Consider the following 14,461-nt stretch of genomic DNA (forward strand, 5'->3'; position numbering starts at 1 on the left):
CTACCTCTGTATGAAAGTGCATGATAGTGCGCCACTATAATCGGTTCACAAATATTATCGAAACAAGCATTGTAAGGTTATCTAAATCCTTTACGACTTTCCTCTCTCATGAGAAGGGGCCGTGGCCCCCCTCAAGTCTGATGGCTATTTACGCCCATGGTTCCTGATCTTCTTATTTTAAGCTATCTGCTAATGCACAAAGCCATAATAAAAAGTTTACTGTTGTGGGATATTTTCTTCGCGAGATTTGTGCCTTTGAAGTTTGAGTGCAATCTTAGAAGTTGATTCCAAACTGTTTCAACTTAAGGAGCCAACTTATGTCGTTCGAAAAATAGGGTTGAAAATTTTGCCAGGACTTTTCAGATATCATTTTTGGGAGATTTCACTATATCACAGGCGACGGACCTGGTGTAGTGGTTAGAACACACGCCTCTCACGCCGAAGACCTGGGATCAAATCCCAACCCCGAGATAGTCACTAAAAATTTCAGTGACGTCTTCCTTCGGAAGGGAAGTAAAGCCGTTGGTCCCGAGATGAACTAGCCCAGGGCTAAAAATCTCGTTTATAAAGATAGAAAAAAAAACTATATCACAGGAGTATCAAATTCGTAGCCCAATGGCTTGCTCTTTATTGGCAACATCTTCGAATTTTATTGTGATACTCAAAATGCACCATTCCCCATTGTACTACTGTGCGCTATGCGATATAACTGTGCAAGCCTTCTTCTTCTGGGCATTGTGTCCCCACTGTTACAGAGCCTGCTTCTTTATGCTTTTACGATGATGTAAACAGGGAAGTCAAGGATATTTACGTTACGAAAAGATCATTAATCGACTGGGAATCGACCCAGACACCTTCAGCATGGCTTTGCTTTGTAGCAGCGGACTCTGAAAACTCGGCTAAGAAAGGTCCCTTAGCTTGTGCAAATCTATAACTGCTATTACAATAATACATACATATGCAGACTGTTCATCTTTAAAGAGCAATATTTTATTTTAATTAGTTTCCTATTCATATATTTCGCAATGTTGTAATTTTAGAGAGCATTACGTACTGATTCTCAAAACAGCTGAAATCCTCACCGTCTGTATAGCTACATGAATAATTCACGGTCGGCTTCGTAACTGGTGGCTATGCCGTGGTGGCGACGCCGTTTACCGGGTGCAGTGTGAATATGACTATGTCTATCTCCTGTTGGGAATGCATCGCTCGCTCGTTGCTTGTCGCTGAGGTGCAACATAGCGTCGTTCCTAGATAGTAGATACTCATAAAATAAGCCAACGCTCTCGTCACCTCTTCAGCTCGAAGCGAAGTTAGAACCAACGAAGCTCGCTCACTCTAAGGACTGTATCGAAAAGAAATTAGCATCTTTCATGATGCTAACCCTAATGTAATTTCTTCAACTGATTTTTTCGGTAGACTTTCAATATTAATCAATATATAGCAATAATATTCTTAAAAAAATGTGCTGTATAAAAATAGATTATGATTTGACCATTCTCGTCATTTAAAATTTGTTCAAAATGAAATCTCTGGCAATACATTAGTTGACACGTTTATACGTATGATATTTCTCGATTAAGAATGGTTTTGAAGTCATGGGTCAATCAATTTTTATGATATTTGGAGTGAAAGTCTCTTACTTGAATAGAATTTGAACCACCATGACATTTATAAGTTTTGTTTTGAATTGATCTAGAAATCTTAAAAAGAAACTCTTGCCCCACTCGAACTTTTGCCCCACTTTACTCTAATATAATTTTCAAATGGATTAGTGAATCCTAAATTAAAGTTGTGCGCGCTATCAAACTTCATAGCAAGTTTTTGAGCATTTTCGCAATTAGTTAATAATAATTTGTTTTCCTCTTCCAATGCCAGAATTGGCTCCTGACGGTTTTTCAATTTTAGATAATTTATGAAAGGCATTAGAACCATGGTCCAATTGAAAACAAAAAAAAGTTTTAATATTTTATTTTCTCAATGAGTAAAACGTTTTTTAATTTCTTGTTGCAGATCCTGCAAATGTTAGAACCCTGAAAAATACGATAAGATCAAGTCAACTTCCCTGGGACACTTTAATATGTTGCAAATACTTTTTGACACATTCCTCAGATTTCCCAGCTGATGGTTGGATGGGTTGGTTTGGCGAAAAGGGTTTTCCTTTCGCTCATTTCCCGTTCGCGGTTCGTTCGGTTCGGTCGCATCTTTCCGCAGCTACCTGTCTGTCCGTATTTTTTTCGATCCGATCGCTGTGTCCAGAAAGGGGGATTTGGTAATAGGTTGTGGTAGAGAGGGACGTCGTTGTGGTCCGGCGTGTCAATGGAAACTAGTGATTCCCGTTCTAGTGCAGTCCCTTCTAAGTGGATTAGTCGCGTCATCATCACAGTCAGTCTTCGGTTCAATATATAGTTTTAGGTGCTTTGCATTCCCGATCGAACCACAAGATTGATTACGTTGTGGACAGCAGCAGAACCAGGAAGCAGCTGAAGTGGGTAATTAAGGAAACGTAAAACCTTTCCCCATCTTCCCCATTCCATCAGGTGGAACCGAACAAGGATTACGTCTGGAGCACTGAGATGAAGGTATGAGGCTATAGGTACATAAGTGTGTAATGCAAAGCGAACAGAATACTCTAGGAATTGAAACGGATTGCAGCATCTCATGGAGACGCATGGTACTCCATTGCTTTCGCAGAAATGATTTACATGGAAATATGGATTGAGCATTGGTTGGTGAGAGAACATTGAATGGGAGTTTATTTTCCCGAGTACTTATCCTTCGGGAGCTCACACAAAAGGATGATGAAGTGATAACTTGCGCAAGAGTCATGTAACGATACAACTGTCGGTATGGTGAAGGGCACGGTTGGGATTACTCTCTTCTACGTTTATTCGAGACAAGTGTAACTAACGTTTGCATAAAAAGCTGAAATAATCCGCCGATGGCCTTATTCATGGGGCCTTCCTTGGCTGACCGGAAAGGTGTACTACTTTAAAGCAAGAACATAATGGAGGTGTTTTGCTTTGACTGCCGGCGGGGCCCAGGAAATCGTGGGAAATCTTCATGATTTTACTGAGCATGAAATATATTTAAGAGTTAACACGAATGCAATTGTGATGAAATTCGGTAACGCTCTCAGTGCAATAATGTTTGGGATGTTATGCTTGATAATAGATATAGAGTAGTTTATATTAATCTTGTATCGCTTTTTAAGAAACATCAAATTTGTTTAAACAAAAAGCAGAATTTAAATTAGGAAGCTTAATACAGTGATACCTCCATGAGTCGATGTTCCATGACTCGATATCGACTCATGGAACCATACTAAGAGCATAATTTCATGGTTACTATGATGGCCCCTAGAAGCAGCTTTCCAAAAGATTGCTGTTCCATGACTCAATATTTTCATGAGTCGATGGTCCCTTCAATATCGACTCATGGAGGTTTCACTGTAATATAATTTCAGAATACATGAGAAAAGTTTTACGTCTGTGCTACTAAGCGTTACAAGCTCGTCCGTTGTCTAGTAATTATAACTTCAAAGAGAAAATTGTCCACCGGATGCATTAACGTATCGTAGGTGTCTCTTTAAAAAGGTGAATTGAATCTTTAAGGACGTGTGGAACATATTTTCTTTTGGATGCTAATGTATACAGCTATAGCTTGATGACACACAGATCACACACAAATGAAAATGTATAGTTATAGACAAACCACTTCTGAACATCTGTCGATTAAGTAAGATAAGGCAAAAGTTTGTTCTGAAATATTAGCAATTACAGAGGTTTCTTTTACTTTGTATTGGTCTACGACATAGTTATAGCTAGGGGTAGTCGTGGCGGTTTGGGCAATGGGGTGGAATGAGCACCCCCTTAAAACTGCATAAATTCTTCAAATTTCATCTGAAATAACATGCAACCCCAAAGCTGATGAGGAAATAAAGCAATAAGTATGTTACAAGTAAATGTTCAAAACTCAAATAAAAATAAATAAATGATGTTCGAAAAAACTGGCCATATCGCCCCGAATGACTCTTTTAAATTTCATCATTTCTGAATGATGATGTTTGACTGTTAGAATGTTTTAAAAAATATATATCTTCTTGCACGGAGTATTTATAAATACTAATAACTTTCAAGTATAGTAACAAATTAATTGAATTTTTGATTATATGAGATTATTTTGTAATCAAAAATGGGGTGCTCATATTACCCCATCAGTAAAAAATCGACTCGAAAAATGAGAAATTTTGAAAAATCAATCATTCATCCGTGAACTTTATAAGACAAAAGAAATCATGCGGATCTAATGTATTCATCTAAAAATTGTTGGAAATCATGCAAACATTAAAAAAATTCATAATATTTTCAGCACATTTATCGACTTTTCCTTAAGGTGGCCAAACTGCCCCACTTTCCCCTAAGTGTATCTAAAAGAATAGGTACAAAACTAGCCCATAAAGGCATATAGGCAAGACCTTCGACCTTCTTCTTCCTGTCATTACGTCCCAAATATCTTGACTTTTCAGCTTAGCTTTCTTTAAAGCACTTCCACAGCTAGATGAATAGAAAAGTTCGAACTTCGTCTTCTTCTTCTTCTTTCTGGCATTACGTCCCAACTGGGACAAAGCATGCGTCTCAGATTAGTGTTCTTATGAGCACTTCCACAGTTATTAACTGAGAGCTTTCTTTGCCGATTGACCATTTTTGCATGTGTATATCGTGTGGCAGGTACGAAGATACTATATGCCCTGGGAATCGAGAAAATTTCCTTTACGCAAAGATCCTCGACCAGCGGGATTCGAACCCACGACACTCAGCATGGTCATGCTGAATAGCTGAGCGTTTACCGCTACGGCTATCTGGGCCCCTAAAAGTGCAAACTTGTTGGATTGTATTTTCGTTAAAATGTCTGACATAGTTCAACTTTTCAATTAAATATTAAAAGATACTTGTTTTTAATTCATTATGATTCGTAGTTCATGGCTAACCAGCCGAGTGGAAATTTGACACCTACCGAAATATTACATATACTTTGCAATTGGATTAAATGGACAATTTGATGTGAAGTTTTGCGAAAAAAATATTTGAAGATTTTTTTCCAATATACAGCTGTAAAAGTTGATGACATTAATTTAAGGTGAAGATGACTCGAAGCCAAAATTCAAATTTTCAAGAGCACGGATCTGGAGAACCAAACACCCGTTTGAGCTGAAAACCTAATCGATTGGTCACCACCAGCTAGTGACCAATCGATTAAGTTTTCAGCTTAAACGGATGTTTGGTTCTCCAGATCCGTGCTATTGAAAATTTGAACTTTGGCTTTGATTTATCTTCACCTTAATTCCTATGAAGTTTTTAAAAACACATCAAAGCATAGGTACCTTGACTAACCACGGATATGTTGAGGAAGTTTACAAATTCTTAATTATACATGAAAGATCATTAAAGACATCATAACACAATTTTATACAGAATATTTGAAAATTTGTCTTCATCAGCTTTTAAGTACAAGAGAAAGAGAAACTATTTAAAATCATTGAAGGTTCTGTAATGGATAATACTAACAGTACAATGAATCTTCGAGCTGTTTAGTTGAATGCCTATAAATAAATGAAAAACTTAATTTAGTACTATACCATTCAATTCCACTAGAATTAGCATAAGTATTAACGTTTAACTGACCAATATTTTGACAAATACAATATTTTCCGAGCAACTACCGTAAAACTAACCATTATATATACTTTGCAATAGGGGGGGAGGGGGGCATTTCACCAGTAAACCACGTATCGTATAAGAATGTGCATCCAAAATCACATATTCATACGTCAAAAATCAGAATCGCAGAAGATGCCAAATAAGGCGTTATCAATGTTAACACAAGTTGTATATAACTCCCCAATACGATTCATAAACGGCAATTTGTATTGACAACAAAACATGTCGTAAATAGTGCAACATAGAACCGCGTCACGTTGTAAAAACTGACAGATCATATATCAATCCAGAAAACATCATATTAAGTCGCAATAACTTGACTCCCAAACATGGTATCTGCTGACGATGGGCCTCAAAGAACAACAAAGAAAGTGTCGCTGTACATGAAACATGCATTAATATTGGCAAATAATCAAACATGAGTCATGAAACCTTTGGTGGTACAGGGGTAATATGTTTGGTCTTTGATCCAGAGGTCCCGCGCTCGAGGCTTGGTTGAAACTCTTTTTATTCTCATCAAAATTTTGTGGCATCGTATATCTGATCGCAGAAAGTCTGAAAAAGTCATACCAAGTGCGTATATAGCCTCCACTTTGGTAGGTATATAGCCTTCCCATGCATTCTATACGATGGAATTGATTCATATAGAATGATGTATAACAAAAGTTATACCGACCAAAAGTTTGACTGGGTGGACAAATTGATGTGAAATTTGCGAAAAAGTTGCACACCTTCTCGGTAAGAATCGAACTCACGTCTTCCTGTTCACTAAATAGGGCGCATTACTCCTGTTGGGGCTTTGATCCACCGACCCGCAACATCGTAGGGGGGTTTAGGCCTCCGAAAGAACAATCCGTGTAAGTAGGGGATTCCACCATATCTTCCAACCATCCATCCTCTTATAGAAGAAACTAGCTCCTCTAGAGCTGCTTATTTGTTGCTGGGAGCCTTCATTTCCACAGGATGATCACATTGTAACACTCAATTAACGTTAAACACTATTTATTACACTTTACATGAACAATTACATTTATTTTAGACAGTTAAATATCTACATATATACAAATACAGTGCGCATGTCGATTGTCATACAAAATGCTCAACTTAGACATGCTGTAGTTTTGTTCCCTTTCAACCAATCGAGTTGAAATTTTCTCTACAGAACTACAAATATGCCCAACTTTGTAAACACAAAATTTCAAAATTTTCTAAGCCCCTGCCGGAAAGTGAGATACTAGGTGAAATTGTTCGAAAAAATAGCAGTTTTAAAAATTTGAATTTCGGCTTGACATAATAGTTTTAAATTGTATATCACTTACCATTGGAACAATCTCCTCCAACTTATTAAACCTACACCTAAACCAAAAATGTTTAAAATATTTGTAGAAGAAAAATTTTAAAATGAAAAACTGCTATTTTTTCGAAAAATTTCACCTAGTGTCTCACTTTTCGGCAGGGACTCAGAAAAAACTGAAATTTTGTAGTTACAAAATTGATCATATTTGTAGTTCTGTGGAGAAAATTTCAGCTCGATTGCTTGAAAGGGAACAAAACTACAGCATGTCAAAGTTGAGCATTTTGTATGAAAATCGACATGCGCCGCTATTATTCAGAACAGCACTGTAGTTATTGGGATAAAATCTTGGTGACCGTTCACCGCCTTGCTTGAAGTAGCACTAGATTGTAAACCTTTAATCTCCTACCGATCGACTCGTCGCGATCGTGTAGTGACGTAATAACCCTCACTCTCTGATCGTAATCCTTACATTTCTCATTCGACCTAATTATTCTAACAGAGGTGTATATCAGGGTGGGTAAAATCCTCATGCTACTCCTAAACAACTTCTATACCACGAGCGGACTCATGGACGCAGAAGTTAACCTGAATTCGATTTCATTTCAATAATCACGTGGACCTTTTCTGTTCAAAATTCATGTTTTAAGCAGTTTTTGTTAAGTAAGTAAGTCAAAACTAATATTTAAATTAATTTGTTGTACCAACAATTTAAAAAAATACTTAATTTGCTTCAAAAGCATCTAAACAGATTAGTAATCGTTTTAGTATTCATTAAGTTATGGTCAAATAAAAATTTGTTTTTTTTTTTTGCGGGAAGATGAAAATTGGAGAAAACTACTTTTAACTAAGACTAGTTGTGATTTTAGATAAATTTGATATTCCACAAACTTTTTATAAATTAAACTTTGAAGAGGATGCAAAGAGCTTCAAAATTGGTTAGGAAATAATAAAGCTATGAAGACTTCACTGAAGGTCATATTTCATAACTTGAACATTCTCCTTCAAGGCGCTCACGTCACCTCTAAGTCTTTAAGTTTTTGGCTTTTGAATTCAGAAGAGCACACGGATTTTTGGTTTTGAGAACTTTCAAAAAAATAAGCCACACCCTAATGTGCATTAAAATAAAACGACCACCCACTAAAGAGCACCCTAACATCGAAATAAAAAAATACGGATCCAATTTTTTTTTCGAACATTGGCCGCCTTGGGAACAATTGTGCTGGTCTGAATTCGACCCAAAGAAGTAAATGGATTGATGAAATAACCAAAACAATGAGTTTATAGGGTGAGTTTTCAAATAACCACTCAAATATGGTCCGTTCCGAAAGTGTTAAGAATAGAATAAACTCGAAAAGAATTAGTTTTTGATCAAGTTTGGGGATCTGTATCTGACAAACTACAAATAACCTGAACTTATGTTAGTGGTGAATGCATTAACTATCTTTCATTTTTAGAAGAGTTTCAGAGGGTTGTTCAAAAACAAAAGTAAGTAACTGAGATTACATTTATTTGAAAAAAGGTGAGTTGTGGGCTGTTGGTTTGTTTCGCAAACTTGTTATATTTAAGAAGGTACGCAAATTTGCAGAACACAATGAATGAAGAAATGTAAAGATTTAGCTATATACAAAACATTATTTGCTTGGTTTTCGACTGTATGGTAATTGAAATTGGTGATGGTATTGGTTCGGCAGTCTTATTCCTATCAAGCGATCTATTATTTATCACTGAAGAAGGTCCCAAATACGGACCGAAACGTCGGTGAGACAAAATTAATTTGTTTCATTAGAGGAATATGACTGCCGAGTCTCAGATCATCTTCCGTCGTCTGTCACCTGTAGTAAACGAGTTCGTGGGAAGTTATCAAGCCGGCTTCGTTGACGGCCGATCGACAACGGACCAGATCTTTACTGTACGGCAAATCCTCCAAAAATGTCGTGAATACCAGGTCCCAACGCATCACCTTTTCATCGATTTCAAGGCATACGACAGTATCGAGCGCGTTGAGCTATGGAAAATCATGGACGAGAACAGCTTTCCCGGGAAGCTCACGAGACTGATAAGAGCAACGATGGAAGGTGTGCAACATTGTGTGAAGGTTTCAGGCGAACACTCCAGTTCGTTTGGATCCCACCGGGGACTACGACAAGGTGATGGACTTTCGTGCCTGTTGTTCAACATTGCGCTAGAAGGTGTTATGCGGAGAGCCGGGCTTAACAGCCGGGGTACGATTTTTACGAGATCCAGTCAATTTGTTTGCTTCGCGGATGTTATGGACATCGTCGGCCGAACATTTGAAAAGGTGGCAGATCTGTACACCCGCCTGAAACGCGAGGCAGCAAAAGTTGGACTGGTGGTGAATGCGACCAAGACAAAGTACATGCTAGCTGGTGGGGCTGAGCGCGACAGGACTCGCCTAGGTAGCAATGTTACGATAGACGGGGATACGTTCGAGGTGGTCGACGAGTTCGTCTAACTTGGATCCTTGCTGACGGCTGACAATAACGTCAGCCGTGAAATACGGAGGCGCATCATCAGTGGATGTCGGGCCTACTATGGCCTCCAGAAGAAGCTGCGGTCAAGAAAGATTCACGCCCGCACCAAGTGTACCATGTACAAAACGCTCATAAGGCCTCTACGGGCATGAAACGTGGACGATGCTCGAGGAGGACCTACAAGCACTTGGAGCCTTCGAACGTCCGGTGCTTAGGACGATCTTTGGCGGTGTGCAGGAGAACGGTGTGTGGCGGCGGAGAATGAACCACGAGCTCGCACAACTCTACGGCGAACCCAGTATCCAGAAGGTGGCCAAAGCTGGAAGGATACGATGGGCATGGCATGTTGCAAGAATGCCGGACAGCAACCCTGCTAAGATGGTGTTCGCTTCGGATCCGGTTGGTACAAGAAGGCGTGGAGCGCAGCGAGCTAGGTGGGTGGATCAATTTGGCGAGCGTGGGGCTGATGGAGAGGATGGAGAGATGCGGCCACGAACCGAGTATTGTGGCGTGAAATTGTTGATTCAGTGTTATCTGTCTAGATGTTAACTAAATAAATGAAAAAAAAAATGACTGCCGAGTCTATACCATCACCAATAGGTAGCCGGATCCTATTCTTCCGGCACTTTTGATTCATTTTGGCAGTGTTTTTTTTGAGGTGCTTCTTATTGCAAAGTTTTAGACGATTCGGCTAAGAAAACCCCCCCATGCCAAAGTGAATCATGGAAGTGCCAAAGTAGCTCTGCACCCTACATTCAAAACTTTCGTTTTTTTTTTGTAATTCATCATCAAAACTTTCGGCCGATTCGGATTACCGGAAGCAGAGATACAGATTTACAAACTTGGGAATTGTGTGAGGAAAAGCAGCATGTATAATAACAAGGTTCACCACATGTGGAACACTCTACTAGTCAATTCGAATAACTGAAATTGTTATTTGAAAATTAAAAATTAATTGTATGGAGCATAAGAAATCTCAAACCCCCCCCCCCTTACGTAATTAATGGACCGTCTCTTACCATGGATTACAGTTTTGTTTAATATTGCATTACATCAGCACTAAATAACATTTAAATATTGATAAAGATACAAAAAACAGGGCTTAAAACGCCAAAAAATAAATTATATCATTAAGTATTTGAAGTAAGAAACCAACTTGGGAGTAAACACGTTAGCAATTGCTATTCTATACTTCAGAAACCACTACCTGTGCCTCTTTGGTATAATATTATGATTTTGTTGATGATGTTAACATGTTCATGAATTTCCGTTTAAACTGAATTGCATATATACCCTAACCTATTTTTACGACCGTTATCGGGGGGTCGTAAAAAAATCGGTCGTAAAATAAATCAAGGTTATAATTATGTTAGGTATTTCGGTAATAGATGGCAACACTGCTCGATTGATATCAAAAGAGCCAATAATATGGGGGTGTGATACACAAATATCAATAATTTTTAAAGGCAACGATAACATAACGAATAACATAATTGATTATCTAAATAATTTTTTGGAGCTATCTCCAAAAAAAAGTTTGGTGCAATCCATGAATGAATTCTTGTTCCTTGAAAAGTTCTTATACAAATTTCCAGAAGCCTGGGGATGTTTTTAAGTTTCTTAGATTTGGAGGAGCTGCAACATTTGAAAAAAAAAGTACTGGATATCTTTTGAAGGACTACTGGAAGAAATAATTCAATCTCGGAAGTATTTCACAGAGTAATGTCTATAAAATCGTTCTCAGGGATCTCGGAAAAGTTCTGCAAAATCTGGTGTGGAAATCCTCAAAAATTAAAAGTGTGCTTTTTTTAAAATCTTGGAAGAAATCTTAAATTAAGTCATGATGAAACGAACAGTGTATTTCCTATATATGAATATGTTAGCTATGCATTAAAAATCCTTGAAGTTATGTTTCTAACCATCAATTTGATGAAATTCTTGGACAAACGACAACACTATGGTTGAAACCTTGGCAAATCTCATGTTCGAATACTTGAGCAATTTTCTGGGGGTATCAATGGAAAAAATCTGAAGAAAATCCTCGAAGAATCCTTTCCGTATAGGAATTAAAAGATGAATTTGTGTACGAATTCCTTGGAAGAATCTCTGGCGAAATTTTTAGAAGAACTTACGAACGAATTATGGAATCAATTCTGAAGGTTATCTTTGTAGTATTCATATAGTTATTTATGCAACAAGTTGCAAAATGCTGATTTTTTCAGCACGAGTTGGATTCGGCGAGCCTCGTTGGATAAATACAACGAGTGCTGAAAAAATCGAGTTTTGCAACGAGTTGCATACAACATATTTTGCTATTTCGAAAAATGCCGTTTCAACTGGATGAACTCTAAAAGCACAAGCAAACATTTCAAAAGAACCCACATAGGCATACAGCCATGAGTAGTTTCAATTCAGTATTTTTCAATCACGTAGGCTGTGACAGTAGTGCCCATGAATGTCACAAATTTTCTCGCTCCCATGGGTTTCATGCAGATCTTCCCTATTAGAGGAATGAACAGGTAAGAAAATGCTGGACGATCCGATCCCACATCAGAATCGTCAAGCTATGTCGGAACCTGATCGCACAACGGATGTAGACTTTAGTGAAGTGACTCGCCGTGTAAACCAAATGGAAAGTCATTTCGCTCGAGTCGAGAATTTTCACCTCGCTGTAGGACACCGACAATCCTCACCTCACGCCAGATGTAGAATAAACTCAAGAATCAGATGCAATTGTGCTTATCCTATGTGGCATGTAAGGCAAGACTAGTCGGTGAGGTGTCGACTCGTTTCCATTTGGTTTACATTAGTCGCCTCATGTCACCCGAGGTAAGAACAACTCGTCTCGACTCACACGCCGCCCAGAATAAGCATGGCATGAAGAGACTGGGACACTGGGTTAGTAGCACTTTTCAGCACTGTTTCTTTTGGTAGGAAAAGTAGGCCGTTATGTTGATCAACTTCTCAATGAAAAGTTGATTGATTTGCAACGGAATTGCAAAAAAAAAAATTAGTGGTTGAATCCCTGGAAAATCCGTGCTGGACTAATTCAAAAAGATAATGCAGGGATGCTGACAAATCCTGGAGGTATTCATGGAAGAATCTTTACATCTAAAGGACGAATCACTCAATGCCAGAGCCAGCAGATTATAATAATCGAATACAGAGGAATTAGGGACATAATGGACACATCAAGCAAATGCTTTTTTTAAGACTCCTGGCTAGTTCTCAAGTTTAATATAAGTACGGCGTGCTACATTTATTCATTATAATAAAATTCATATCATATGTCAGAAAAGTGAGTTAGAAAATTAGGTCGAAAACAAGGCTGGAAAAAGGTATCGGGGCAAAATGAACACTTTGATAAAATTGAATGATTCCAAAATGTATAATGACTGTCAGTCGTTTCGATAAGTAAAAGGGCTCTCCCTCTGTCATAAGAGCTAAAAAGAGCCTTTCTAAGTTCGTTACTTTGCTCGAAAACTAGAAAATTGCTTATATGCCAATTTGAAGCAGAGGAAAACTTAAAATCGAATTTCAAAGGACAATTCAAGCAAAACATAAACTTGTTTACCGTCAAACATTACAAATGCAATACATATTTCATGCAGTGTATGAACTTTTGATGAAGTATGCATATTCTAATCCCCTCAGTCCATTTCGCCCCGGGTGTTCATTATGCCCCTAATCCCCATCGGAATTTTTTCTCGGTAGACAACAGTGTTTGGGTTATATTTTCATTATAGGCAGGTTTTAAAATATTTCATTATTGATTTTTCCACATTTTAGCTACTTTATGAATCTATGACAAAAGGTCGAACGGACAAAAGGTCGAAAGGACAAAAGGTCGAAGAACAATTTAAACATCATATATTTTTCAAATATTGTCTACAAATTCTGCGTACCGCAGCGCTTTATGTGACGTTAATTATTAGGAAAAAGTACGATTATTATTGCCTCGTTTCACCTTATATCAAAAACGATAACTCAAGCAAAAAAAATATGTTTGAACGATTTAAGGCTAAGTAACCCGTCAGTCGTTTTGCCAATAATGATGACTTTTCAGCTTGCATTTCAAAATAATAAAACTCAGTCTTGATAGTTTATATTAACTTGAAAAAGTATCACTTACACGCGCACACATGCATAAAGTATGCTGATACTTTTTCAGATGTGTCAGTGCAAAACCAACTGATTTTCTTTGATTCGAAATCGTGAGATGAATTAGCAACAATCATCAACGACGCGTACAAATTTCAATGACGGCCTACTTCGCCTTAAACTAGGGTAAAAGCACCGGTTTTGGCCAGCCTAAGAGAAAATGTCAATAAAAATTAAATGGGTAGCCGTTTTTACATTACAAATATGTCAAATGCAAGCTTTCAATCCATATTATGTGTGTAAAATATCAAAACTGAGCTAAAACCATTTTTCGCTTTGAAAATCCTGTTGGTCAATATAGGCTGACGGAACCAGTTTCGGCCAGAGATTTAACTTCGGTTCCTAAATTGGCCAATCGCATTGATTTCTCATGAGACTGGCCAAATTAGAAGTGTCCTGGCCAAATTAGGTGTATGAGAGTTAAAATTATAAGGAAAATTAATTGTTTTTCTTATGTTTTGAATCAATTTGGACAAGTAAATGAATGTAGCTCTATCATATGAATGTGATCTACTGAACACAAAAGGTTTTATGCTGATTGGTTATGTAAAACGGTGAATAACCCACTATGGCTACAACTGGCGTATGGCCAAAACCGGTGCTTCTACCCTACGATAGAATCACAGCATCCGTTTAGTCTCGAAAATGAGGATATGATTTTAAGAGTAACTCAGTTCTGGGAAATTTTAAATTTTCAAGGTGATCAAAATTAACAGATTAATTTATCAAAAGGCCCAGAAGAATTCAGATTTAGATTATTGTACCATTATAGAAAGTTAGAGAAATCTATT

At 37.7% G+C, this 14,461-nt stretch overlaps 1 protein-coding gene across 2 annotated transcripts in view; it reads left to right on the top strand.

The window, feature by feature from the left end:
- Positions 1–2,153: 2,153 nt before the first annotated feature.
- The window catches only part of LOC5565890 (excitatory amino acid transporter), a 42,813-nt gene continuing 30,505 nt past the window's right edge, over positions 2,154–14,461 (top strand). Inside the window, exon 1 of one of the 2 annotated variants that reach the window (XM_021848159.1) lies at positions 2,154–2,596. Coding sequence is in view for 1 of the 2 variants with exons in the window: in XM_021848157.1 (XP_021703849.1) it covers positions 2,577–2,582 (6 nt within the window). In the remaining variant the exon portion in view is untranslated. The remainder of the gene's footprint in view (positions 2,597–14,461) is intronic. The other variant, XM_021848157.1, reaches the window with a different exon arrangement.

This window comes from Aedes aegypti, chromosome 2, assembly GCF_002204515.2.
Source record: "Aedes aegypti strain LVP_AGWG chromosome 2, AaegL5.0 Primary Assembly, whole genome shotgun sequence".
Taxonomy (NCBI): Eukaryota; Metazoa; Arthropoda; class Insecta; order Diptera; family Culicidae; genus Aedes; species Aedes aegypti.